At 40.3% G+C, this 26,446-nt stretch overlaps 1 protein-coding gene across 1 annotated transcript; it reads right to left on the reverse strand.

The window, feature by feature from the left end:
- Positions 1–11,855: 11,855 nt before the first annotated feature.
- LOC130606216 (interleukin-1 receptor type 1-like) lies at positions 11,856–26,209 on the reverse strand. The gene is made up of 12 exons (XM_057422336.1): positions 26,185–26,209; positions 25,534–25,727; positions 22,875–22,944; positions 20,633–20,876; positions 20,138–20,324; positions 19,201–19,363; positions 17,707–17,772; positions 16,998–17,118; positions 14,821–14,969; positions 14,381–14,524; positions 12,768–12,929; positions 11,856–12,273 (listed from the first exon to the last, which is right to left on the reverse strand). The coding sequence occupies exons 2-12, from the start codon at positions 25,579–25,581 to the stop codon at positions 11,882–11,884; spliced, it is 1,746 nt and encodes a 581-aa protein (XP_057278319.1). The 5' UTR covers positions 25,582–25,727; positions 26,185–26,209; the 3' UTR covers positions 11,856–11,881.
- Positions 26,210–26,446: the final 237 nt, after the last annotated feature.

Here is a 26,446-nt window from a genome sequence, read left to right on the forward strand (position 1 = left end):
TAGATGGAAACTACATGCACTTAGCAAAAGAAATAGAAAATTAACAAGACTGTAACATGTTTTCTAGCATATCTGTCACAACAGAAGATGAGCATAAAAGCACATGCCTCAACTACATTTTCAAGAAACAGCATGAGGAAAGCAGAGGAACATCTCTAGATTTCAGAAGCAGCAGCTTTCAAATGAGCAACTAAGTATTGTAGCAAATGTTACTATAACCCCTTCCAGCCAACATGAAAAGGCATGAGATTATGTGCAAAGAAAAAACCCCCGAGACTGTACATTTCAGGGGGCATACCTTTCAGTTATGTTTCCTTTCAGTCAGTCAGTTTCCCACCTGTAGCCATATTTTCCATCAACTTCACCTTTAACTCCTTCCTGGAAATTCCATTTGCCAGTAAATATTTCCAGTGCTCCAGCTAAAGTGAAAATGAGTAATTCTGATTATCTATACCTTTTTTTTTTTTCTTTTCCTTATTGTTGCCTTTTTGAGCTGGAGAATAGAAAACCTAGAATGGAACCTATTTAAATCACATCTGTGCGTCATTGTTAGGGGGCATCTCCACCTACCATTGTAGCTAAAAAGGTGGAATTTAATAAGGACGTTGTAAGTAGTATTTGCCATATCTATTTTGAGGCTCATATTGACTCCAGAAGTTCAATTCCAAATATACTGTTATAACAGCGTTTAAGTCTAGTCTGTGCATCTCCCTGCACCATGCCAATAGAAAAGTCTGTGAGGTTCCAGGTACAGGGATCTTTTTTTGCCGAAGTCAGCTGAATTTACTGTGTACCAGTGTCCTCAATTGTATTTGATTATTACTGCCACCTATTTCTTCTGGTTTGGTCATTTGAGTTAAACAATATTTGGAAAGAAGGAGCTAACTTCTTACGACTGAAATTCTGGGCAAACTAATGAGAAGAAAGAAGCATCCAGCAGTTTCAGTCAAAATGCAAAATCCAATAGGAAGCAGTAAAATTATCAACTGCATTAAGACGAAATAAATTTTTATGTTCTAAAGACTAAGACAATATGATAGTGATGACAAAAGTAGAACCTGCTCTAGCAGAATGTTTCCAGGTGGTTTTTACAAACAGAGTCCCTTCAGGTGGTCCATTAAACCTTGAAAAAACAAACAAAAAAGTACTGTGACAAACAATGGAAATACTAGATCTTGAACCAAGAAACAGCTAGTTGAGATTACTGAAATCATGGCAAAATGACAAATTCTCAGCAGGATAAAAAGCAACTGTGGAGCCTATTGAGGCAACAGAATGGACAATGACAACAAACTTTGTTGACATGAAGGAACAGGCAATGACAGACGAAAGAAGCAGGCAATGATGAACTTTGAAGAGTCTATAATTCAGACAAAATGATTCCTTCCAAGATTTGTCATTTATGGAATTAAACCATCAGTAAAAGGCATGAAAAAAGATGTGAAAGAATGCTTGTCATCAGCAGTGGCAGCAAACTGATGGAATAGCTCCATCGTTGTATTGCTTTTATTGTGAAAATAATAGAAGCATGGCAACAGCTCTGCTGGTTCAGACCATCAAGATCAGTACTTCTGTTGTAAGGACTAATAAGAAAAATAAAGAGTAAGATCATATCCAACATATAACATAACTCCATAGCAATAATATCTGAGCCTCCAATTGCTCTCAGCACCAGGCATTTCTTGAGCCTGTTATGTTTTGTCTTTTTATTCACCTCCTATTAGATCTCTCTTCCAAGTCTGGTCTCCCCAGAAACCCGTGTGGACTTCCTGCTTCTGCAGTGTCCTCAGACAAGGAGAAACACAGGGCTGCTATTTCTTTCCTGAAGATCCATCATCCTTTTCTCTTTAATCTGCTGCATAGCCAGGACTGAGATTGTGCTAAAGCTTGGTAAAGGAATGGGTCAAAACGTGAGAAAAATTGTGTTGGTTGCTGAAAATACCTGTCATCAGAAGTTGGTGTGTCAGATTGTGCTGCTTACTCTGAGATATAACCTTTTTCGCTCAACTCCTTCACCAAAGCAACTGAAACTCATAGGGCAAAAGAATCCTCAAAACCCAAACATGTGGCCAAAGAAGAGAGACATTATCTCAATGTGTTCCTGACATGTGTACTGTAATCTACAGAGGGGGCTCCAAGGGACCATGCTTGAGTGCTGGAAACAGTATAACCACAAGAACACAGACCATCAAACAGCTTGCATAACCCTACCAAGGCTGTGCTATAGGAGCAGTACTTCTCATACCATCCTAATCATCCACCCTTGTCTTCCCTGCTTCTCCTGTGTTCCTGGATGATGGACAGTCCAGAAAACAGATCGGCCTAAGAAATAACCAGCAAAAGCACATTTTTCAGCTGGTTTGTTTCTTGGGCAGGGCTCACAGACAGGCAGCTGTGCTGGCAAGGTAGAAAGGGCAACCATAGAGAGAGTGAGCAAGATGGTCCAAATTATTGAGGACAGGGAATAAACACCTGTGAGACCATGTCAGAGCAATAGCAAAGAAGTGTCACAGCTCTCATGATATCCAGCAGCAATGTATGGCTGCACCAGCATGGTCCCGGTAGACATTTCTCCAGTAACTTCATGCTGCATGTGTGTTTGCTAACTGAGAACCAATGAAGAACACTGTTTCCTTTAAGAGAAAGATTTACTGTTTTAATACCTCCTAGGGTCCAGAGTTGCCTTAATAAGGAAAGGCAGCTTTATTGTTTATCTGGAGAATGGATGTGGTTAATTGTGTTATGCAATAACAACAGAGCAACTCAGCATTATTGTATCTGAATGCAAATAAGCTCCTTTCGTGTAGTTTTGAAGGCTTACAGAACAGTGTCTAGGTTTCTCAGCGTCCCCCAGGATACTTCATCCCAGTGACTTTCCTTGCCACCAATATCAAGGAAAATAAAAATCCTCTTTTTCACTCTTAAGAGAGAAAGTCAACAGCCTGCCTGAGTCTAAATACTCGCATAGTAAGCATTATAAAAGCATCTTATTGTAAATACACAACTTCATCTGACACCTATTGCTACAGGCAGTGGAAAAATGCCATAAAAGACTAGAATGACATAGGCCAAACAAGCTACACAAAACCCAGCAGGTTTCACATGGGGGTTTGTTTGTTGCTACAGAGTGGAAAAGGAAGCAAAATACTAAAGAAACGTCAGGGTTCAGACATCAGAATGTTATCCTGACCCCAGGGTTCGAGCTGAGCTCAGATTTCACATCTTCAGTGCTGGAGATAAAATCCATGTAGTCTGAGTTAGCCATTGCCCAGCAGCTGCAGATGTGACCAGCTCCATGCTGGCATCTGTAGGCAAACAGGCAGATGGGAGACCAAAGCACACTGAGAGCAGAGTACCCCATGATTTCCAGGAGAGCTTCTACGACAATGTCACTCACTTCTGCTTAACCAGCACTGTGTTCTGAAAGTTACAACACTAAAATACCCCAGCTACTGGGGACAAAACCCATTATCACAAGGTATCTGTACAACCAGTGCTGCAGCTTGGTAAGAGGAGAGAAACCTGATGTGGGAGCATCTCTGGCTCTGTGCTGGAGGGCAGTGAGGTGAGAAGGTAGCAGTGACCTACCTGACTGCCTTGGCAACTGGGGAGCCAGCCGGGTGGCTTGGGGCAGCTGTTGAGATATCAGCTGGATTTTCAGCAGCTCCTTTCACAGCTATAGAAGACAGAATGCCTGGCTCAGTCAGCTGCTGGCCTCATTCTGCAGAGGATTTATCGTGCTCTTCTCCACTGTTTGTTGTTGCTCTTTTCTTTTTTCCCAGCAGCCCTCATAAGTAAACTGGGTCCTTTGGCTGTAAGACAGCTCTTGGCCCAAGAAATTGGTCAGCTGGAGCTGCTGCAGCCTGCACATCTCCTTCCAGACCTTACAAGCCCCCAACCAAAGGAACATGTAAACTCACAGCGTCTGTAACCAAACTTGATCACAAGTGAAAAGCCTCATTTTCCTCCCCAAGGCATCTAGGATCACTTGCAGGTAGGCACATCCCACACTCTGTTATGAAATACAAGTGCAGGTTTTCAGTGTAGGTCAAAAATAACAGTTCCTTTCAAAACTGCTCACTGCCTGAAAACACTCCTCACCGTACTCACTGCCTGAAAACACTTCACTGACAACAAACTAGGATCTTTTAGAGGAAGAAAAAACCTGCTCTGTATCTAAGGAAAGGAATTTCCACAGCACTGGGTCTTGTGAAGGGAACACGGTGATCCAGGAGGTGGCTTCACTCAGGAAATCAAGAGATCATCAGGTTGGTTGGGGTTATCTTCAAAGAGAAAAGCCAGAGCAGTAAAATATGCCCATAGTAAGTACGTTTGTGGTTAGAAGTACATTTAAAGATAAAATGGCACATTACTGCTTCACATGTCCCACAAGTAGCTCAAATACTACATATGATCTTAATGAGTAAGCATGTAGGGTGCTGCTGGCTTTATTCCTCCTCACCTCTTCCCTTCTTCCCCAGGAGATCCACAAAGACTTTAATAAATGCTGCCAGGTCTAGGTCAAATTTGCTAAACACTTGTAAAGTATTACAAGGATTTTTTGCTTTTTTTTTTTTCCTAATGAGCCTCTTACTCAGTTGGGATGGTTTGTAGCTGCTAAAGGAGTCATAGGGTTATTTTTAAAAATGGCATGTTTTCTTCTGCAAAACATGCACTTGGATATAATGCCTATCACAGTATGGCCAAGAATTCTAATATCTTTCCTGTGAAAGACCATCTCATACTATCCACCAGGACCCTACTCCATAAATAGAAATAGGCCTGTATTATTCACATCCTTGAGAGAAATGTACAGTGACCCCCTTCCAAGCACTCTAGCCCAATTCCAGCTAGGACTTGTTGTAACTCACAAGTGCAGGCATGTAAATATGGTGGTGTTTTTTTGTGGGAAGCAGCTGTATACCACTGAGTAGAAGGTGAGCAAGAAGCAGCCACTTTTGGTGGGTTTCAAAGAAAAGAAAGACGTACTGAAGAAAAAGAGAAACAATCCATGGCCTGGCTGTGCTACAACTCCCAGCCTCTCCAAGGATACCAGTGTCTGCACACAACCTCCTCACAGCTGGAGCAGAATAGTTCAGCTTTGGCAGCACTGTGCATTTAGAATCATAGAATCACAGAATGGTTTGGGTTGGAAGGAACCTTAAGATCATCCAGTTTCAAGCTCCCTGCCATGGGCACACTATACCAGGTTGCTCAATGCCCCATCCACCCCAGCTTGAACACTTCCTACACACAAAGGCATGCCTAGGGCAGCTCTTGGACCTTTCAGTCATCAGATGACATTCATGTACCCTAATGTATATACTACCATAACACTTCAAGTATTACCATCTGAGTTCACACTACAAAAGCCAGCTACTACCAGGAGCTCCTTGATTTGACGGTAGCAATACAAATCACTCTGCCCCAGCAATTCTGTGCTAATTGCTTTAGTCACTTTCTGCAAAGTCTCATATTCACCATTAGTTCTGGAACACAGAATAATTTCCCCTGAGCCATGGAAGGATTTTTTATTTGACTGCATTTACTATTAATGTTAACATTACTATTAATATTGTTATTAATACTATTAAGACAGGCATTAATCCAAGTACAAAATTTGGCTCCACTGAAATTTTAGTAAAGGCTTCAGATAGCCTTTGAAACACCCAATCACTTTCATTTTGCAAACTCTCTTTAACTTACAAACCATATGGCTTTAGATTAATTAAAAAGAAAAATTTAGTATATATATACACACATACACACACACAAGTAGAAAAAATAGGGTTTGCAAGGTCCCTTGGGACTGGGCAACCACCCATAGCAAGGATTGGACACTGAGCATTTCATTTAGCAGAGACACTGCCTGTGAAATTGGATTCACAAATTGTCAGAGGCAGGGAAACTGGCCAGTGCTTCCTGCTCCCAGGAACACTGTGATACTCAGTCTGAGATGTTTTTCATGACACGCCTGACTGCTCCTCTCTGAGGGCAGTTCTTCAAGGACTCCAAGGCTACTGAATCTTGCCTGCTGTCCATCTGCAGACTGAGCTCCTACAAACACTTCAGCATCCCAGACTCCGAGATTTTCTCACCATGTGACCATTGGATCATTTGTCACCAGCTCAGTGGGCTAGATAGTTAAATTAGGCACAAATTCTCCATACTTCACCACGCCAAGTGAGCTGTGGGACTCTCAGTTGGCTCAGGAGTACATGGTCCTCCAGCTGTCACACATGGCTGATCTCCTGGAATGCAGATCCCAGACGAAGTAGTATCCATTCATAGTCTTTTCCTTGGAATAAGCAATGGGAAGTGCTGCTCAACATAAAGCAGCCAGATCTAGCTGACATATGCTGGAGACTGATAGAAACACAACTCCATGGAGGACCACTCCTTCCCCTTTCCCAATTAATTCTGAGGCAGTGAGTTAACAGATGTACAGTCTCAAAGGCCAAAATTCTCATTTTCCACTAAATTCCCTGTTAGTCTCCTCAAAGGATGGGGAAAGCACTAAAAGTAATAATTACAGTATAATTCAGAACAGCAGTCATCACAATATCTACTTTTTTGAACTCCCTCTTGGTGGCTGGGGATTTTTTTTGTGTTGTGGCTTGGCATTATTAGCAACAGAACTTCGTTAGGATCTTACGTAAACAGAGTGGCCTTTTATAAAAGGGGAGAGCTCCAGCATCAGGCATCACTAGGTGGAGGCCTTGCACAGCTCAGCTCCAGTACAGCTCACTGCTCTGGGGTTTGGGGATCCCCACAGCCCCTTCCTATGGCAGATGTTATTATTCCCTCACTCTGGGACACCTGATCTCTTCCCATCCGCAGTTGTCTGCTCTCTTGTACATGATCTTTTCCTCAGTGGTAAGCCAGTTCATCTCCTAATATAGGTACCCAGCTAACTTTATGGCCCAACCCTCCAAAAATGTCAAACACACCAAAGTTAGTAACTTTTTAAAAGTGACAGCAGACAGTGCTGGCACATCCTTGGCTCATTTACACACATACATGAACCAAGCCATTCAGATCTAGGCTGCAGAGACATATTTTTATGAAAAACTTGGCTTTTCTTGCAGAAGTCAGCGTGTGGTCTATTCTCTTCAGTCTCAGAGGAGAATCAAGTCCCATTTACTCAAAAAATACAGGAATTGGAGCCAGCTACCAAAGCAGAACCAGATGTCACGACCCAGAAGAGAGCGTACACAGATGGTAGAGGGACATATGGCACACAAGTTCTTTCCCACTGTGAGTGTCTCTGTCAAGACAGCTCTTTAGCTTTTTCACTGTTTGTTCCTGGATGCAATATGTAGAGAAGTTAACTGCCAATTATTTTTTTCCTGTTTTAAAGGGACAGATGAATCTGATTTTTTTTGTAACTCCCAAATACCCTGCTTATTCACCGCTTCAGAAGTGGGAGAATTTGTAGCCTCCTGTACCTGCCTGTAACTTTACTCCTACAAAGATGCATTTGTCCTGTCACTTCCCCTGAGCTCCATTTGAGATGATGCAGCTGTGCCACACCTTATTCAGAAGGTACAGACCTAGCTGATACAGTCCGAGTGTGCTTCCCTAGGAGCGAGAGGTAAGAGTAGATAGATCAGATTTCTTTCCAAATTCATCTTCTTGGCCAAGTCACTCACTTCCATGGTATAGAAGAAATAGTTAACTATGCATATTTGAAAAATAGAAACCAAACAAACAACATGGGGTTAGAAACAATGTGCTCAACGAGATAAAAAATGCCTTCTTAAGGACTTGAATGTGACCTTTCCCATCTTTCAGGGAACCTGAATGTATTCCCATCTTTCAGGGAACCTGTATGTATTCACAGTACATAAAGCAAGCAAAAAAAGTGCAAAACATCAAAACCAGCATTAGAGATTAAAGGAGACATGAGGCAGCAGTGGGGTATGTTTCCATGGACAATGCAGGAAAAGGAAGCACTCCCCTGATACATATTGCTGGCGAGATAAGTGAGAGACCACAGATTTCAGTAATTGCCAACAGAAATAAAGTCCATCAAGGTAACTACTTAGTGAAGTAGAACGAACCAAACTAATGAGACAGTATTAAAATTCCCCTTCTACTATACCCATTGTCGTGCTCAAATTAAGGTCGAGATCAAATGAGTGGCTGGGGGCAAAAATAAACCAGAAAGAGAATTTACATATCTAAATTACCTAATCTGTAGCAGCAATTAAAATCCAACTTTTCTGGAGCAGAAAATTCACCTTAATGACTTGGTGAACTTTCTGCCTTTCCTCAGGGTGAAATACCAATCTCTGATAGTCACCATCACTGCCAAACTGAGCTCTAGCTCCAGCTGTAATGCCAAAGCTACCAAGGTGGTCTCTCAGAAACAGTCTACACATGAGCTGTACTTTTTAACTATGCCCACTGATGCCCAGCAGACATCAGACTCCTTTTTCCAAATCAGTTTCAACATGGAAAGCACTCCTAGAGCGTGCTGAGGACACAAGTGGTTTGTACTACTTTCTAGCTCACTTTTAGCGGCTTAAGTTCAGTTTGTCTCAACAAATGCACCAGGTCCTGGTAAATATTACCCCATCTTAAAAGAGAACAAGCATACACATCAAGTGGTGTTCTTCTCCTTTAGTTTCAAGAGTAATGAGCGTAGGGATGAGTGGAAGAAACTGTTTACTGCTCCTGTGCTCGTGTGGTGTAGCATCCATTGAGTAAACCAGAGATCTGGGGAGTTCTCTGGAGTAAAGCTGATAGCCACTGGTTTTACTTGGTTGTATCCTGAAGCTCTACAATGTAATACATCCTTAAGTATTTCTAGGGAAAAAAACATCTCTCCTTAGCCCAGATTTTGTAAGCATTAACTATACTCTGCCTGCTTCACCTTCAAGCTAACTGCAGCTATGGAAGGAGGTACAGTAGATAAACTACCATAGCCTCTGAACAAAAGACAGAACAGGCTCCCCCCTCTAGTAGAAGCTCAAGGCACCAAGGGGAAGTGTAAAATCATCTTTGTGTTCTTCTACCCTCTAGGATGCAATACAGAGGTAAAGTAAAAGGACTAAAAGAAAAAAAAAAGTCAGTCAGGGCTGTCCAGCCTGGGGCCATTGTGTAGATTCCACCAGGCTGTAACAATTTGGTTTGGGTTTGGGCTCAATGCACATGCTCTTTCCTGTCACATAACCATCTATCCATGAACTAATACAGTCACCAGATGTGTACATCAGAACATGAAACAGGCCTAGCTGCCACAAGGGTAAGAAAGCAGGATATGGGAGGAAAATTATGAAAGGAGTAAAGTCTCTCAGAAAAAAACCTGGCCTCATAATATGGATGGAAAGACACAGTGGAATGAGAAAACTTGAAACAAGTTAATCACAAGGCAAGAAAGGGAAGGGGTAATCTGGAGTAACAAATAAATTGACAAGAACAAGCCAATAGAAGTAATACCATACAGTTATGGTTGAAAAGTAAAGGATGTTGCAAAGAATGTTTTCAATGTATCCTCCACATACCATTCAGACTCTCTTCTCTGTCAGCATAGACAATAAACTGGAAGTATCTACTACATCATGGTGAATAAATACTTTGCCGTGGATTACACTGCATTTGCCTTTTCCTTCTGAAGCTATCAAGTTTCCAGAAGTAGATCTCTTGCCACCTAATTGTTTGTGGAGGTTTTTTTAATAAACAGCAATCATCACATCTGCCTCTATGGGATTTTTTATTTTACCACAAAAAGTAGTGTGCTTTCTTATGTAAACGGCAAAAAAAAGCTTCCAAGGGGAGAAAACAGAAACAAAATTCAACTTTAAAATAAAGTCCCATGATAAAAGGATAAGCCACTCCATGTCACGCTACATTCAAGTAGTTAGCTAACAATCAACCACAATAACTGAAACCTTTCTCCCACACTCATTTTCACACAATATTAAAATGCCTACACAGTCATACTAAACCATAGACTCAGAGAATGGTTTGGGTTGGAAAGAAAAAAAAAAGAAAAGGCAAGCAGAATTCACATTTGCATTCAGATGATACTCTTGGAGAGACATCAATTTGATGGATGGACCACTCAGGGGATAAAGAACTGGCTGGATTGCCACATGCAAAGAGTTGTGGTCAATGGCTCCATGTCCAGCTGGAGACCAGTAACGAGTCGTGTCCCTCAGGGATCGGTGTTGGGACCGGTCTTGTTTAACATCTTTGTCGCTGACATGGACAGTGGGATTGAGTGTGCCCTCAGCAAGTTTGCCGATGACACCAAGCTGTGTGGTTCGGTTGATACGCTGGAGGGAAGGAATGCCATCCAGAGGGACCTTGATACACTTGTGAGGTGGGCTGGTACCAGCCTCATGAAGTTTAACCATGCCAAGTGCAAGGTTCTGCACCTGGGTCGGAGCAATCCCAGGCACAGCTACAGGTTGGGCAGAGAAGAGATTCAGAGCAGCCCTGCAGAGAAGGACTTGGGGGTGCTGGTTGATGAGAAAATGAACATAAGCCAGCTTCACCGTGCGCTCGCAGCCCAGAAAGCCAACCGTATCCTGGGCTCCATCAAAAGGAGCGTGACCTGCAGGTCGAAGGAGGTGATCCTGCCCCTCTACTCTGCTCTCGTGAGACCTCACTTGGAGTATTGTGTGCAGTTCTGGTGTCCTCCATATAAAAAGGACATGGAACTGTTGGAAAAGGTAAAGAAAAGGGCCACGAGGATGATCAGGGGACTGGAGCACCTCCCGTATGAAGACAGGCTGGGGAAATTGGGGCTGTTCAGCCTGGAGAAGAGAAGGCTGCGTGGAGACCTCATAGCAGCCTTCCAGTATCTGAAGGGGGCCTATAGGGATGCTGGGGATGGACTAGCCATTAGTGACTGTAGTGACAGGACAAGGGGTAACGGGTTAAAACTTTAACAGGGGAAGTTTAGATTGGATATAAGGAAGAAGTTCTTTCCTGTTAGGGTGGTGAGGCACTGCAATGGGTTGCCCAGGGAAGTTGTGAATGCTCCATCCCTGGTGGTGTTCAAGGCCAGGTTGGACGAGGCCTTGGGTGATATGGTTTAGTGTGACGTGTCCCTGCCCATGGCAGGGGGTTGGAACTTGATGATCTGGGGGTCCTTTCCAGCCCTAACTATTCTATGATTCTTCAATGCTGGAACCCTGAAAGGAGTATTTTCAGTTTCCTGACCATTTCAAGAGACCAAGTTTAGAAACACCCCATAGACCAGATATCACAGAATTATTCAACAAATGTCTAAAAAGCCATGGATACCATTCCATTTGCTAAACACATTTGGTACCAACTGTTTAGCTGAAACACATTTAGTGTTGTGAGGAGTTTTAAATATACCTGCTATATCATGTAATTCCCCAGTGCCTTCAAGAAGCAAAGATAAGGCCTACTGCTCAGGAGGGGACCTCAAATCTTGCACAGTGAAGGTTCTTGCAGTTATGAGGAATTCAGAGAATCACAAAGAGGCAACAAGAAAAGGAACAAAACAGCTAGGAAAATGCTGACAGAAACAGATTAAATTATCAAATGCAGTTTCAATTTTAAATAATTGATTTTGCAGCTGCTTCATCAGTGGCTCTTACATTTATGTAGGCCACAACTATTTAACAGTCTACCACTATCGGCAACCTTTGCTTCTCATACCTGCCTGAGAGTAACACAACAAACTGTGTCACTACCCAAAACCCAGAACAGCAGTAAGGTTGCACAGAGCTTTTCTCTTAGTATTTAATCTGGGGAAGAGAGCTGTAGTTTTTACTCCTTGAAGAAAATACTTACTTTTTAATATAAAGAATTTGTGTAAAACAAAACCAAACCAAAGTCCCCAGACAAAATACACACTTCAAAATTACCTCCTCAGTACTATTTTAATAAGTACACCTTAATTTCCCTTTGCTGCAGAATGGTTCAAAGTCAGGGGCAACAAATACACTTCAGAGTAAGATATCTTTTTCTTAGATGGCATCTGATACCGCACATTTTTCCAGAATTGTGTATTTGCTGAACAAGATTTCTCTGAGAAGTCCCCTTTCCATCGGATAGCTCCATGTTTTTCCTTAATGTATCTGATTGATTCCGGCATGCTTGTATAGTCTGGTATTTCATCCATTTCTATAAGAATCACTTGAATCCCATCACGGATGAGAGCATTATACATAGCTAGTTGTTGCTCAGTGGTATCTTCTAATAGGCAGCAACCAGATGTTTCTGATCCCAAAATAATCATCAGTCTTCTGCTTTGCTTAAGGATTTCATCAGCAACACTGACCACAGCTGGAAGCAATGAAGGAACAATCAAAGTTTGCATAGAAACTTTACAAATGGTGTAAATTCTTTCTAAATTTTAAAATTGCATATATATGGAGCAGTAGCTAAATCAGAGTATTGGTATGTTTAAGCTCTCCACACTGTCATTCATGATTCATCACCTGTTGCATGAAATTACTGATAAAAATGGTTTTCTTCAGTTCCCAGGAGCAGATACCATTCAAAAAAACCTCAACAATGTTATTAATAACGCAGCTGAATCCTCATCTGTTCATCAATAAAAAGAAAGTGCAGACTCTCATAACAGCAGAACAGAATTTTTGGTAAGAAACAAAAAAACTTAAAAATAAAAAAATTGCTCATTGGACAAATTATCCATTGAAAAAAAATACAGCTTTTTTTTCCAAAACCAGGCATTTTTAAAACTGCATATGTAATCTTTTAACCTGAGAACAATGTGTCAAAAGACCAATTATTAAGCTCTACTAATTAAAGGATACCTTCTCCCGGTAAATCATCCCTTCCCAATATAAAGAGATTATATCCACATTGTTGTTCTAAAATATCAGGAAGTATTCTATGAACGAAGGTTTCCAAGTGATAGAAACTTCTGCTTCCACTGCTTTTTGTGTACAGGACATATGCATCGTAGACTTTCCCATCTAAAACAAACACAAATGTTTCTATTAAAAAAACAAGCAAACAACAAAAAAAAATCCTAAACAAACAAAAACTCCAAACCTAAAAATCAGCAACATATCTTTATTGGAAGGTTTTATTTTGGGCTGTTAAAAAGTAGCCGGGGGGGGGGAGATGATCTGTTTGACAGAATAGCATCAAACCACTAAAATGCTCTACAAATCAAAGGACTATCAGTCACAGAATGTGGCTTCTTTTCCCATCACAAGGAGAGACGCGCCAGCAAGTAAGACGGATGCAGGACCTGGGACATGCAAGAAGCCCCCCACCCCAGAGGTGCCAGGACATTAGGAAAGTGTCTTCTTGAAGGACTTTCTTCACCCTCTCCTGAAACAAATTCAAGAGGAATCACTCTCCACTTCTGATTAACCACAAGAGAAAACAGCAATTCTTTCCTGTAATAATTCTGTGGGGGAAAGGCAGGTAGAAGAAAAGGCCAGAAGGCAGCAGAGGTTTTGGGAGTTAAATTGCATAATAAACAGAAATTAAAAAAAACAAACCAAAATCAGATTTAATTCAACAAGTTAAGTTTAGCTCAACAAGCTACAAAACACAGTTTCTTTGGTTGGTGTTTTTTTTTCTTTTTTTTCGTTAGAATCCTATTAAAGTGTTCTGGGAAGACTGAACTTTCAACCGGAAGCTGAAACTCCTTTTCTGTGAAAGCATTTAGAACAGCCATTGGTGAACATCAACTATCCCAGTGCATGGAATTCATTTACTTTCAAGCTATAGGGAACTTCAGACAGTCTAATTCTGAGCACTGCCATGCAAAATATCTGTAATGTTGCACTTATTCCATTTTTTTTCACATATGTGCAATATAAGTATCCAACACAGCAATCAAAACACATAAGAATAATAGTAGCATTTTCTTTCTTTGCCATATAAATATACTAACTAATTTAGAAGGAGCAAGAGAGAGAAGTTGGGGGAAAAAAGAAAAAAAAATAATTAAAAACAAAGCCAGAAAAATTAATCTCTGAGAAAATAAGTCTGATTTTCAATATAATATAAAATATAATGCATATCTTTAAACAGCTAGTTTACAGGATGCAGCTCTGCTGACACCTATTGATCATCATCAGAGTGACCAGAAAACTACATATAAAGAAACTACTTTATAGAAAAGCAAAAAGCAACATGCTAATTCAGGAACAACCTGAAGTTCCTTTTGACTTATCTTGCCATGACTGCCCTCCACATTACGCAGTGTTTATTACCTCGGCTATGATTATGTATTTTACTCATATGAATGAAAAAATCCCACCCCCCCCACCCCAAAATGTCTTTGTGGGTATCTGAAAATTCCTCAAGGAAAATACATTCTACTAAATAATCCCATTGCTTAGAAGTAATGGCATGTGAAAAAGTCAGTATGCTAGTTACACAAACATACCTGGTCACACTCACATACCTTCCTTACTTGTAAAAGCACAGACAGAACTACGGTACCAAAGCACCAAGTCAATCTTGAAGATCTTGTAGATTATGAAAGTGGTAAATGTTAAAATTAACAGAGAGAGAAGGCCTCCAGTCAGCCACCTCTGTATGTCAGGAGCTGCATGAAAATATAAGAAGATTGGTTTTTAAATGTCAAATTTGTCCAAGTCTGATATTTCACACAAGCGTAATATAAATTTGAGTATCATTTTTTCACTTCCGTTTATCTATATTTTTAATAATGACAAATACACTACTACAGTGACTCCTTCCACATGCACAGATACATGCATGCATACTGCAAACTCTAATTCATCTGTCTTCTACCAACATGAGATATAAGCATCTGATATCAAAACCTCTTCTGGGGAAGTCAAGAAAAACACAGGCCTCAAGAACAAAAGCATTTCTTACCTCTGCGTTTTAATATAATATAGGATGCAACCTGCCCAAAGGCATTTGAAGCTTGGCAGACAAACGGTGTTTCATAATCTTCACTATTCACTTCCAAAATTACTAGCGTCACAGAATGCACAGGGCGTCCATCATGAGAAGTTTCCTCCCTATCCAAAAGGTGACAGATAGAGCCATAAAACTACAGCCCTCTCTGGAATGGCTTCATCACTAACAGCTGCAGCATGACAATGGTTGTCTCCATCTGCAAATGTCAACCACACTTCAGAACAGATGAACAATTACATTATAGGAAGGAAAGCCAAACAACAGTTGGGCCTCCTACTGACACTTAGCATTGACACTGGAAAACATCGAGATGTTAACTTATCTGGAGCGGTTGTTCCCCAAAGAATGTAAGATTTCTATAGCCTGAAGTACAAAAATGTATTTTACAAACCTAAGCAAACCCTTGTTACAGGCTTCCCAGCCCCTATAAGAGTAGGTGGAGAGAGAGAAATTCCACAATGCTATGTGACACAGAAAAGAGGCGTCATCTTGTGGTAAGCAGCTTTGGGATAGGGAGGACATCAAAAGTGGTGACCTGCAGCAGACACCAGCAACTCAGTGCTATTTCAGCTGCAGGGAGTGGCATCTAAACTGCTGCTTCACCCCATGGATCAGAAAGGACTTGTAACAGCTAGTGCCAGGCTTCATTATTAAGAGACACCCATTATCCCCCATACACTGCACAAGGACACAGAAATGCTCATTATGCTGCACATTCATGTACCATGATCTATGACCTTAACAACTTCTTAATCACCAGGAAAATGAGGGATTCCACTATCTTGTTAACAAGAGATTTCAAAAGCAAAATTAGCCAGCTATTTAGCCAAGCACTATACTTTCCTGAAAACATATACTAGTTATCACTTAAAATGCAAAATAAAAGCTAGAAATATATCTTAAAGGCCGTATATAGAACCACACTAATCACTTTCTAAGCAAAAAGTCACAGTAATTTAAACAAATGAAAACAAATTAATAAATATCACTAATGCGAATGACTAATGGTTGCAAAGATGACTATTTAAATGTTAGGAAGTACAAAAACTAACACTGCTTTTATGGTATCAATTCAGGGACCATGTGCCTCTGCATTATGACCTAATAACACTGCAATTCTTTATGACAGTACAATAGGTTTGTATAAGATTTTCTCTTGGTGAGCACTCAATTTAGCATTTTATTCCCCCCCTTTGTTTTATGATGAAGACTTATTTCTCACAACTATATTCTTACTTTCAACATATCATTCCCATTTCTTCGCCAGTTTCTTGATCATACATAGTGCTTGAGAATTTGCAAAAATGATCACATTTTATCTTCATAGAACAACCATGAGATGGGAGCTGACAAAAAAACTACAATTTTTAGTTCCCAACCTGTCATACTTAAGAAATGCAGATTTCCTTCTGCTCCAATTTTAGTTGCTTTTTCAAATCAAGTCTAATTTCTTCTCTCCCAATTCCACTTAATCTGCTTTTCACCACCCTCAATTTATCGCCCAGTTGCCTTTCTCATACTTTACTCAGTCCACATCCATTTTCCTCCCAAACCCCAACTCACCACTGGAAATCTGTCTCCCTTTTCTCCTCTCACCCCACTAAGCTTCAGTACAAATATCCTCAACAAAGTCTTTAATTAACATTTCAGCTGCTCTCAGTTACATTTCTCTAACCCAAGGCTCTTAAATCTGGAAGTCTCAATTTCTCCTGTAAAGATCTGGCCCTTTGCAATGTTTCAGAGGGGCAGATGGGAAGTGAAAGAAGGCAGAGGAAAGAGACAATCTGAAGATCATGTGTGTGGACATGCTTGATCCAACTGTAAGATGTCTCTGCCAGGCCAGAGCCTGTAATACAGTTATGAGACTATAAGTATACAAAGACCTTTTCTCGAGGTTGGAAATTTAGACAGATTTTTTTACTAGACTAGATTTTTTTAGGCCATGTACCTACTATGTTTCAAGTTTCTGCATTAAAGCATAAAGTGAACTGGAAGAGGCAAGCATTAGAATTTTTAAAAAGAAAGCTATTTAAGCAAATGAAAACTGTTGTTAAATATTTTAATGTCAGAGGCAGAAAGTTCCACTTTGATTGCCAACATGGTATTTTCTAATCTGAAAATATACTTACTCATAGGGACTTGCAAAAATTCTGTTCATAAAAAATACATCAATATACACACCATTGCTTGTCCAAAACACCTCATACCCATCAGCACCTGTTGTATTGCAATCCACTGTAACCTGTGAGCCTATAAAATTGTGTTACAAAGTGAAAAGTTAATTTTCATAATCTAATTAAACCCTATACAATCCTGTTCACAGACCCTCACACAGACCAACTAAAGATGCCCCCACACCCATTCAGAAAAGTTAATCTATACTTTAGATTAAGTATAGATTGGATCTAAGATTAGATTAAGTATATAGAATCTATATACTCAGTGATTTGCAGGTTCAGAAAGAGACTGGTAGGATGGAAGAGACTAAATCCAACAAGAAGATGCCCCTCTATGCGGCATCATTTTCCCTGCAGATTCAAAGATGGATCCATCCTTAAACTCTCTTCCAGAGAGATAGAAAGCAACAGATGTGACAAAGAATACTTGGGTTCCCTACAGGTTTCCTTGTATCTGATAAATTTCCCTAGGACTTTGTAAGCAACTTGCCTTGTCGCTCTCACTCCCAAACATCCCTCCTTCAGGAGGTCAACATAGGGAAACTGAACTGGTCACTGAACTAGTTTGTGTCAAAACCCAAGAAAACACAAAACATGGCACTCAGTATAAACTTTCACTAGGATACAAAAATCATATTTTCTTACAGAAAAAGCAACTTACCAAGTTCCACTTCAATGGAGTTGTTTCTTGGGTAAGATATTTCAGGGGGCTTTTTTGGTGGGCTCACTAATCAAGAAAAACAAAGAAAGTGCTTTTCAGAAAACCCAGGGCACTTGCAGTTCGTTCTATGCTCTATAACCCAAGTACAAACTAAAAAAAAAGGAAAAAAATCTCACCCTGTCCTGTGAACAAGGTTGTCAGCAATTTTATAACAGACATTACTCAATTATTAAAAGAATTCTATCACAGAATCACAGAATGGTTTGTTGGAAGGCACCTTAAAGACCATCTAGTTCCAATCCCCCTGTCACAGGCATGGACACCTTTCACTAGACCAGGTTGCTCAAAACCCCGTCCAACCTGGGCTTGAACACTGCCAGGGACAGGGCAGCCATAGCTTCTCTGGGCAACCTGTTCAGTGCCGCATCACCCTCATAGTAAAGGGTGGAGAGGTGGGCGTGCCGTGGTTTCGGAGGTGATGTGCTTATCGGTGGGTACCAGCGAGATGGGGCGCAGGGCGGTGTGCGGACTGTAGGGTGTGCTGTGCTCTCGCCGCACCGGGAATTTCTGGTGGCAGAAAGGGAGTGCCAACTGTAAGAGCTGCTTCTGGTTTCTAGCGTCCTAGATTCGAATTCCCCTTTTCCCCACTCGGAGATCGCATCGAGGGCTTCTTCGTTCTCCATCCCCTCAGTCCACATAGGCTGGGACGGCACGGCCAGTTTTGCTTTTCCTCCTTGGAGTGTCTTCATCCCAGCATCTTTTTTGTTTTCCTTCTCTTTCCTCCCTTTCCAGCAGGAGAGACTGGTAGCCACAGGCTGAGGGGCATCTGGCCACTGTCCAGCTCACCCCTAGGGCAAAGGCCCAGGAAGGACTGACAGGACAAAGAAAGGTGGCAGAAAGGAAAAGCAGAGCTGTGAGCACAGGTGTAAACCTGTACCGCATAGATGGGGCCCTTAGTGACATGGTTTAGTGGTGGACTTGGCAGTCTTGGGGTAGAGGTTGGACTTGATGATCTTAAAGGCCTTTTCCAACCAAGTTGATTCTATGATTCTAAATCTCCCCTGTATCTCAGGTAGTCAGTTACTTCTGACTTGAAGCTAAACTGTTCTTCACTCCACCTCTTCCCAATCTCCACACACTCACGGTGGACTGGCTGTTCTGTGGCATAAAAATCCTGTAAATATTGCATGCACAGGCGCTGAGGGTACAGGTAAGTATCTAGAGTATCATTCCTCTACAGTCTGGATAGCCTGTGACCCAGCACCCCACAGTTACAAACTGGAGCCAAATACTTTCAGAGTATTCATCTATTTTAGACTTCTACTAAAGGGGAAATTCCATTTCTGTACTCCAAACAATACATAAACTCTCAGACAGCATTCCCTTCCCTCACATTTAAGTGGAAACTAGTAGCCCTAAGTATGGGTCTTCTAAGCTTTAGTTTTGAGAAACTTGGACAAAATTTTCATAAACACGGTGAAATTACCTACTCACCTTCTACAGTCAGATTGACATCTCGTGAAATGTTATACTGTTTCCCATTGTAGGTATATGTTGTTTCGCATGTATAGTTTCCTTGATCCTGTACAGTCACATTGAAAATGATAAGATCGCTGTTTGAGAAGGCAAACCTTTCCCCTTCCAGCAGCTGGCAGTCCTAAACATGTGTAGAAAACTCTGTTATTTCATATCACTATGTCTTTCTGTGTTTTGTCGCTAACAGAAGCGGAACTTTCAGTGGATCACACCATAACAATGGATGCCTTGCAGAGGCTGATAAAGAGCAACGACAGTGGAATCAAAAGCAAACCATACTTCATTTTGGCTCTGAGTTTTAATTCAAAGATACTCTAAGTTCATGTCCCATAGAAAACAACTTTAAATATTAGAGAAATAAGCAAGCAAAAAGCAAGCATCAGAATTTGTAAAAGTATTCACTAATGAAGAATCACTTAATAATTAGACTTAATTTTTTAAATGAGGCAGAAGGCTGCAGAAGGCACTACCTCCTTATAATGTAAATAGCCTTTAAATAAGTGTAAACAATATGAAAAGTCATTTATTTAATGGAACAATATTGAGCACATAATGGATATGCCATCTCTCACAAATGACATTCTAAATCTGTTCACACACAAAAAAAAAAAAATCATGACAGGGTCTTTCGATAGCAGGCCAAAAGATGCCACCTGGTGGATATGTGGTCAACAGCTTTCCCACATCAATGCTGAATTTCGACTCCATTAAGAAAAAAAAACTATATATACTTTTAAAAGGTAAGAAGTCTTAATCCTCTTCCAGTTTGTTTTCAAATAATTTTTCTAGTATTTGCAGTAAATCTCTTTGTTCTCTCCTACAATTCACAAACATCAGTGATTTATTATTTAAACAATGGACAGTTATAAGACAGCACAAGCCACAGCATTCTCACCTTGTACCAACGAACGGGTTGAAAATTCTTCTCATTCCTGAAACGATCCAAATGTGGACACACAACCTTCGCAGACGATAATGTAAATATCAATTCCCCTACAGCAAATTTTTCATTTAAGCATAAACCATCAGTCCTCTCAAAAACTGTCACTTTTGTACACATTCTCCAGCTGCTTGTCAAGTTCCTGCAATCGATATAGCATAATTAAATTAACCTATTTGGCATATTTTCCCACTCAGAAGTATATGGTAGTCTTTTTAGAGAAGAAAGAGAAAATGAGAAGTTTAGATTTTCTAATAGACTTGTCTTTGTCTCCTAGGAAAAAGAACCCAAAACTAGACTTACTTTCCCCAACATAAAGTTAGTTTTTGCAAATACAATCTCCTTTCTCCATCAGTATTTCTCTTACCCTCCAAATTCTACTTTCTTTATAAAAGTTATTCCCTTTACAACTCATTTTAGTAACAATGTATTTTTTTTAAAAACTTTCACCTTATGACACATTCATAATCTCCAGAATCTTCTAACATTGCAGGAAGAAACCAAATTAAATCCTTCTGCTGATGAATTCTAGAAAGTTTGTCTCTGGGTACAGCTGTCTGGTTACCAACTTTATACCATGTTAAGTTGTAGTCTTCACTTCTCAAGCTCTTTTCGAGCGAACATTTAATAGCAAGAGGCTGCCCATTAAGCACAAGACTTTGCCTCAACATCACATCATAGGCTTCACATTTCTCTAAAGGGAAGAAACACAGATTTAAGAAAACCTCAAACACTGTAAAAGGATATACTGAACTCAGTTCTTGATTACGTTTACAAAGTCTATTGGCGTTTTCACCTCCATTCTAAAGCCATCTACTAAAAATACAATTATAATCCCTTATCTCTACAGTTTAAAATACGCCTCAGTGATATGCAGAAAGTTATGCCACTGGAAGTTTTTTGAACACAAACTTTACACTGTGTAGAATCTTGTTTGCAGTAGACTGCTATTTTTATGTTTTAGTTCAGATGTAAATTACTGAAGAACCTGTATTTCTCCAGCCCGTTTCATGCCCACATACATACACACATGCACACACAAATTTCACATTCAAGGTCTTTGCTAATTTCACTTAACCGTAGTCAAAGTAAGCCTTCAAGACAGAGGATGCTTTCAGTACCCACATGTCCTAAATGAACACTGAAGTTAAAGTTGTTGTACAAATATTAAGTTTGCTATGGAAATTTAAACTAACCCTTCAATTTATGAGCATTTAGACAGGAATTATTACATGTACTTATCAATGACCTCATTTCCTTTCCTTCTAACACAAGGAGATTCATATGGGAGTATGACAAAAAAAGCACCAACTCCAGATACCATGGTTACAGTTCTGAGTCAGTATTGTATTTATCTACAATTTCTGGTTTGATTAGAATGTCATAACAGCCACACAGAGTCATGTAAGTGTTTGTCTAGCCCAAAATCCTGTCTCTGATAACAACCCGTAGCAAACGTGTAAGAAAAAAAGAGAACACAACAAGCAGAGGAATACTTTGGTTTTGGTCTCTTTCCTCTTATGTTGTGCATGAAAAACCATTCACTGCTTTTCATTATTTCTCTGGGTATCATGTATTTCTTGTGAGAACTGGCAAAGTAAACTTTCCCTCACCTGCCTAGCTACTGGTCTCTGCTACTGCAGGGAGGGCAGCCAATAACAAATTTTCCAAAAGATTACTTCACAAAAAAACAGACTATCCAATGGATTGGTGAATCCTAAGCACACATTCTACTAACTACAAGTCATTTCTTCAGTTTATATACCAAAGAATCATGCTGCCATTCAGGCAGACCTGACAGGCCAGAGAACTGAGCAGACAGAAAATTTGTTAAGTTCAAAAGTCCTGCGTCTGGTGAGGAATGACCCCAGACACCAGCACATGCTAGAGATTATTCAGATGGAAAGGAGATCTGCAGAGAACACCACTGGGGTCCTCACGGACAGCAAACTGGACATGACCCATCAACGCTCCCTCATGGCGAAAAAGAGGCTAACAGTGTCCTGAGCTACATTAGAACCTGCCAGCAGGTCCAAGGTGATCCTTCCCTTCTACTCAGCACTGGTAAATCCTTGTCTGTTGTACCTGCCAGTGGCCTCACTAGAGAAAGTCTAACACAGGGCCACAAAAATGATTAAGGGAGTGGAGCATCTCTCACATGAGAGGCTGAAAGAGCAGGGACATTGTTCAGCTCAGAGAAGGCCTAGGGAGTGTACTGGTGGATCTTACCAATACATGTAAATATCTGACGGTAGGGAAGGAAAAACAAAGAGCCAGCCACAAACTGAAACACAGAAAAATTCCATCTGAACATAAGGAAACACTTTTTTACTGTGATGGGGATCAAACACTGGAACAAGTTGTTCAGAGATGTTGTGGAGTCTCAATTTGTGGAGATAATCAAAATCTAACTGGACATGATATCAGGCACCCTGCTCTAACTGACCCTGGGCAGGTCAGGCAGGTTGGATTAGATGATCTCAAGAGTTCGCGTCCAATCTGAATGATTCTGTGATAAGATAGCACACAAAATAGCACATATTATGTTTTACAGGTTCCTGCTTTTAGGACTGTTTAAAAGACTCATTGGCATGCACATAAATTTACTTTTACAGCCATTTTCACAGAAAATTAGTGTTACTTGTGTGAGTTAATTCAGAACAAGACCCTCTGTAGCCACCAACAAACTTACCTGCAATAATTAGAAACAGAAAGGCAGTTCTGATATTACACAAACCCAATGTTTTTGCTCTCATGTTTCCCTGCAGAAATGGAAAAAACTTTCAATTAGTGGCTTCCACAATTTAAAGTCAATGCTTGCAATACACAGTTAATACAGGAAATATAAGAATTGTCTTTCACTTGTTTTAAGCCTGTTACCTGCTTGTTTAGCTTGACAGCTCTTAATCATTACAAGAAAACAAAAAAAAAGAGTGAACATTTCCTATTCAGCTTGTCGAGTACTCAGGATTTTTTACATCTCTAGCACACTCCTGAGCTCTTGCTTTCCCAAGCTACAGTTTTACTCTAACTGCCCCTTAGATGGAATCTAATTTCATATTTCTGACCGTCTTTGCCACCCTTTTCTGTACTGTCTCCAGTTACACTACAGGCTGTCTGAGGTGGGGAGGGGAGAACAGAACTTGCATACAGTTTTCAAAACATAACTGCACTACAGATCTACAAGTTAAAACAATTATTCCCCTCCCCCCCCCCCCAATAATTTCTAACAATCTATTTGTTAAGTTCTACTGAGTACTGACCTGATATTTCCACAGGCCTATGTAGCGAAACCCCAAGTTCTCATCACTGAGTGTTAAAAATCAGGTAAACGCAGACAGCTGCTAAACACAGGATTTTGCTCATATATTTTCATTTTAAATTTTCTTTACATTTACCTACAACAAATTTATTCTGCCACTATTACCCAGTGATTCACTACCATGACATCCTTCTGCCACCCCATTGTTCTAACATGAATAGCTTTGTAATATTGGCAAATTCTGCTACTGCACCAGTTTTCCATCTGTCTAGATCATTAGAAATATACGCTGAGCAGAAGAGGATTGTTTGGGACTCTATTAGCAATCTTACTCCATCTGAAAAACTGAGCATTCATCTTTTACCTACTTACACATACAGGTGAGAATAAAAACATTATGGCAGTTTGCCTTCATTACAGGCGCTACAGACTGCTGAATCAGACATGTCTCCTGTATCCAGTGTAATCGCATACGTGTACAATTCTAACACACTTCTAGTATTTGAGAGCCATGACATCCCTTTACAAAAGTCACTGTTGACTCCTTCCCTGCATAATTTACCTTCATTTCCACTGGTTTCGTTCTTTAAAGCAGTGTCTACCCAGCTGCCTGCTGCAAATACCAGACTCACTTGTCTCTATTTTCCTGGCTCTCTTTTGATTACTTGGAGAGGATAAATAACCCACTAATCACTTTCTGATCTGTTGGCCCCAAAGCTGCTTTAAATGAGACATTTACAACAACAGAACACAAAAGTTTTAGCCGATCGTGGTGCTTCATTACAGATCATTTTGTTCTCTAACTGCCAGTACCGACTCTTCAATTTGAGACAGATCATTCCATGGAAGACAAGCCATAAGAAAAGGTACTGAAATCCACATTCTTCCAAGGTGAACACAAACGCAAAATTTTTTTGTTTTCCTTGCTATGCTCATATCTTCCCATAGCCTAACCCATAGGGTTTTTTTTTTTATACCCAAATTGTCGGCTCTCCAGACTCTTTTTAGAAAAGGATCTATTAGTTGCATGCCTCTGACAAGTTTTTCCTTCATTTGGCCTGCCTTACTTTTTTTTTTTTTTTTCTCCCTATTCAGCCTACCAGTTTTTACAGTACTGTGAAAGGACAAATGCATTTATTCAAACTGAAGGATAAGCAAGAGAATCCCATCCTGTTGTGAGAATCTTCAGCTGATCGCCAATTTCTACAACAGTCAAAGACGACACTTCCGGCTGCTGTGTCTTCACCAAACTGATTCAGAAGTGTGCCATATATTGAGTCATCTACACTGCTTCTTGCAGAGCCTGCTTTCTTCCTTCTTCCCCTTCTCTTCCCTTCTCCTCTGCAAATGCCATTCAAATTACCAGGCAGGTCTTCTCTTGCCTAGCTGCAAGAAGGAATAAGTCCCTGCAAGAATGCTGAACATAAGCAGAAATACATAAACCTTTAAGTTTGCTGGAGGGGGGTTATGGGCGTTTGTACTAAAGCTCCAGCTTTCGTCACTAATTGTCACAGACAGTAACTCTCAAAACCTCTGGTTTTCAATTTTAAAGGAGATTAAAACATTATAATAGAAATAATTTAAAAAGAAACCAGGACTGAACAAACTCCATTTATAACTAGGCATTTTCTTTATGACTTCTCCGTATCACTGGTTTTTCATTAGCTCTGTTCCATTACAGCATTACTCTAGTGTTCTGACTCACACATGCTCTCAAGCAGGTTTTTTTGCCCCAGCATTAGATCCAGGAGATGCAGCAGCAGTTACTTTGCCATGTTCTGAAGGAAAGTCTTCCAGAAACCTACTTCTCTATAAATTCAATGTTCTTTCTATCTATTTAAACTTAGAACTTGTCCTTTTGCCAACATGGAAGACTTGCAAATATACAAAGCCCTGTGTAAAACCACACACATTAACTGTTCCTGAAGGAGGAGATTCCTTCTTGTCTTACTTTTCCTGATGAAAAAAACCTCATCAGGTTATACCTGCAGAAGGTATACCCAACGGCAAAATTAGGCTCTGCTCTTTGCATGCATTCACATAACTGATGATGAAAATAACAAATATTATGGGCAAATGCTTTTCATACCATATTCTGCCATGGTAAACGAGTACATTTCTCCCTTTTCCCAGCCATTTTGTCCACATTTTGAGCCTGCAATCAACTTGCAGAGCTTTATCACTCAGGACAGAACTCAGTTGGTGTTATCTTTGCCCGTATTTTCCAGAGAGGAAAAAGCTCCATGTATCATGTATCTGAGGCCATGTTCATAAAGCTTCACCCTGAAAGGAAATATTTTTATCAATATAAGATTTAATTAAAAAAAGAAAAAGAGAGAGAGAAGACAAGTGCCTGGAAGAGATCTTCAATGATAGATGCACCTTAATGACAATTACAGCATTCATGACAGCACATAATAAAGCATAACTATTCAAAGCCATCATTAAATTGGTACAGCCACCTTTTCCTCTGCTCTCTACTGCTTTTGAAGTTCACCTGGGCAATTAAAACAAAATCACACATCTCATCAGAACTTTGAAGCATCACGCCTTTCACTGATTTCTGCACATTCGTGGCACTTGTTTTTCGAATGTCCTATTCAAAAATACAGACAGATTAAAATACACAACAGTCCTGTTCTCAGAACTGAAAGTTGGAGCATCACACCATTTCTTTTACATAAGCTCATGAGCATTTTAAACCATTATATATTCATATTACCTTAAACACTTGTATTACCTGCAAGGTACACTGTGCCTCTTCAAGAGGGTTTAATCAAGTTTTGATCTACGAAAAACGATCACAACAAATCCACATACTCCTCTTTGCCGAGTCGTACCTAACTGGTGCTGGAGAGCTGGGCTGGGATGTAGTTACAGCACCGAGAGTATCTTGACAGCCGTTTTTCTGCGAACCGCTGACATACCTCACCAGCGACGGCAGGAAATCATTTCCCAATACTCCTCGTTGAAGTTCTTCACGGGTGTCACTGGAAAGGGGC

This window comes from Pezoporus wallicus, unplaced genomic scaffold (genome assembly GCF_028554395.1).
Source record: "Pezoporus wallicus isolate ANWC-B61680 ecotype Strahan unplaced genomic scaffold, APGP_CSIRO_Pwel_v1 contig_5785, whole genome shotgun sequence".
NCBI classification, from domain to species: domain Eukaryota; kingdom Metazoa; phylum Chordata; class Aves; order Psittaciformes; family Psittacidae; genus Pezoporus; species Pezoporus wallicus.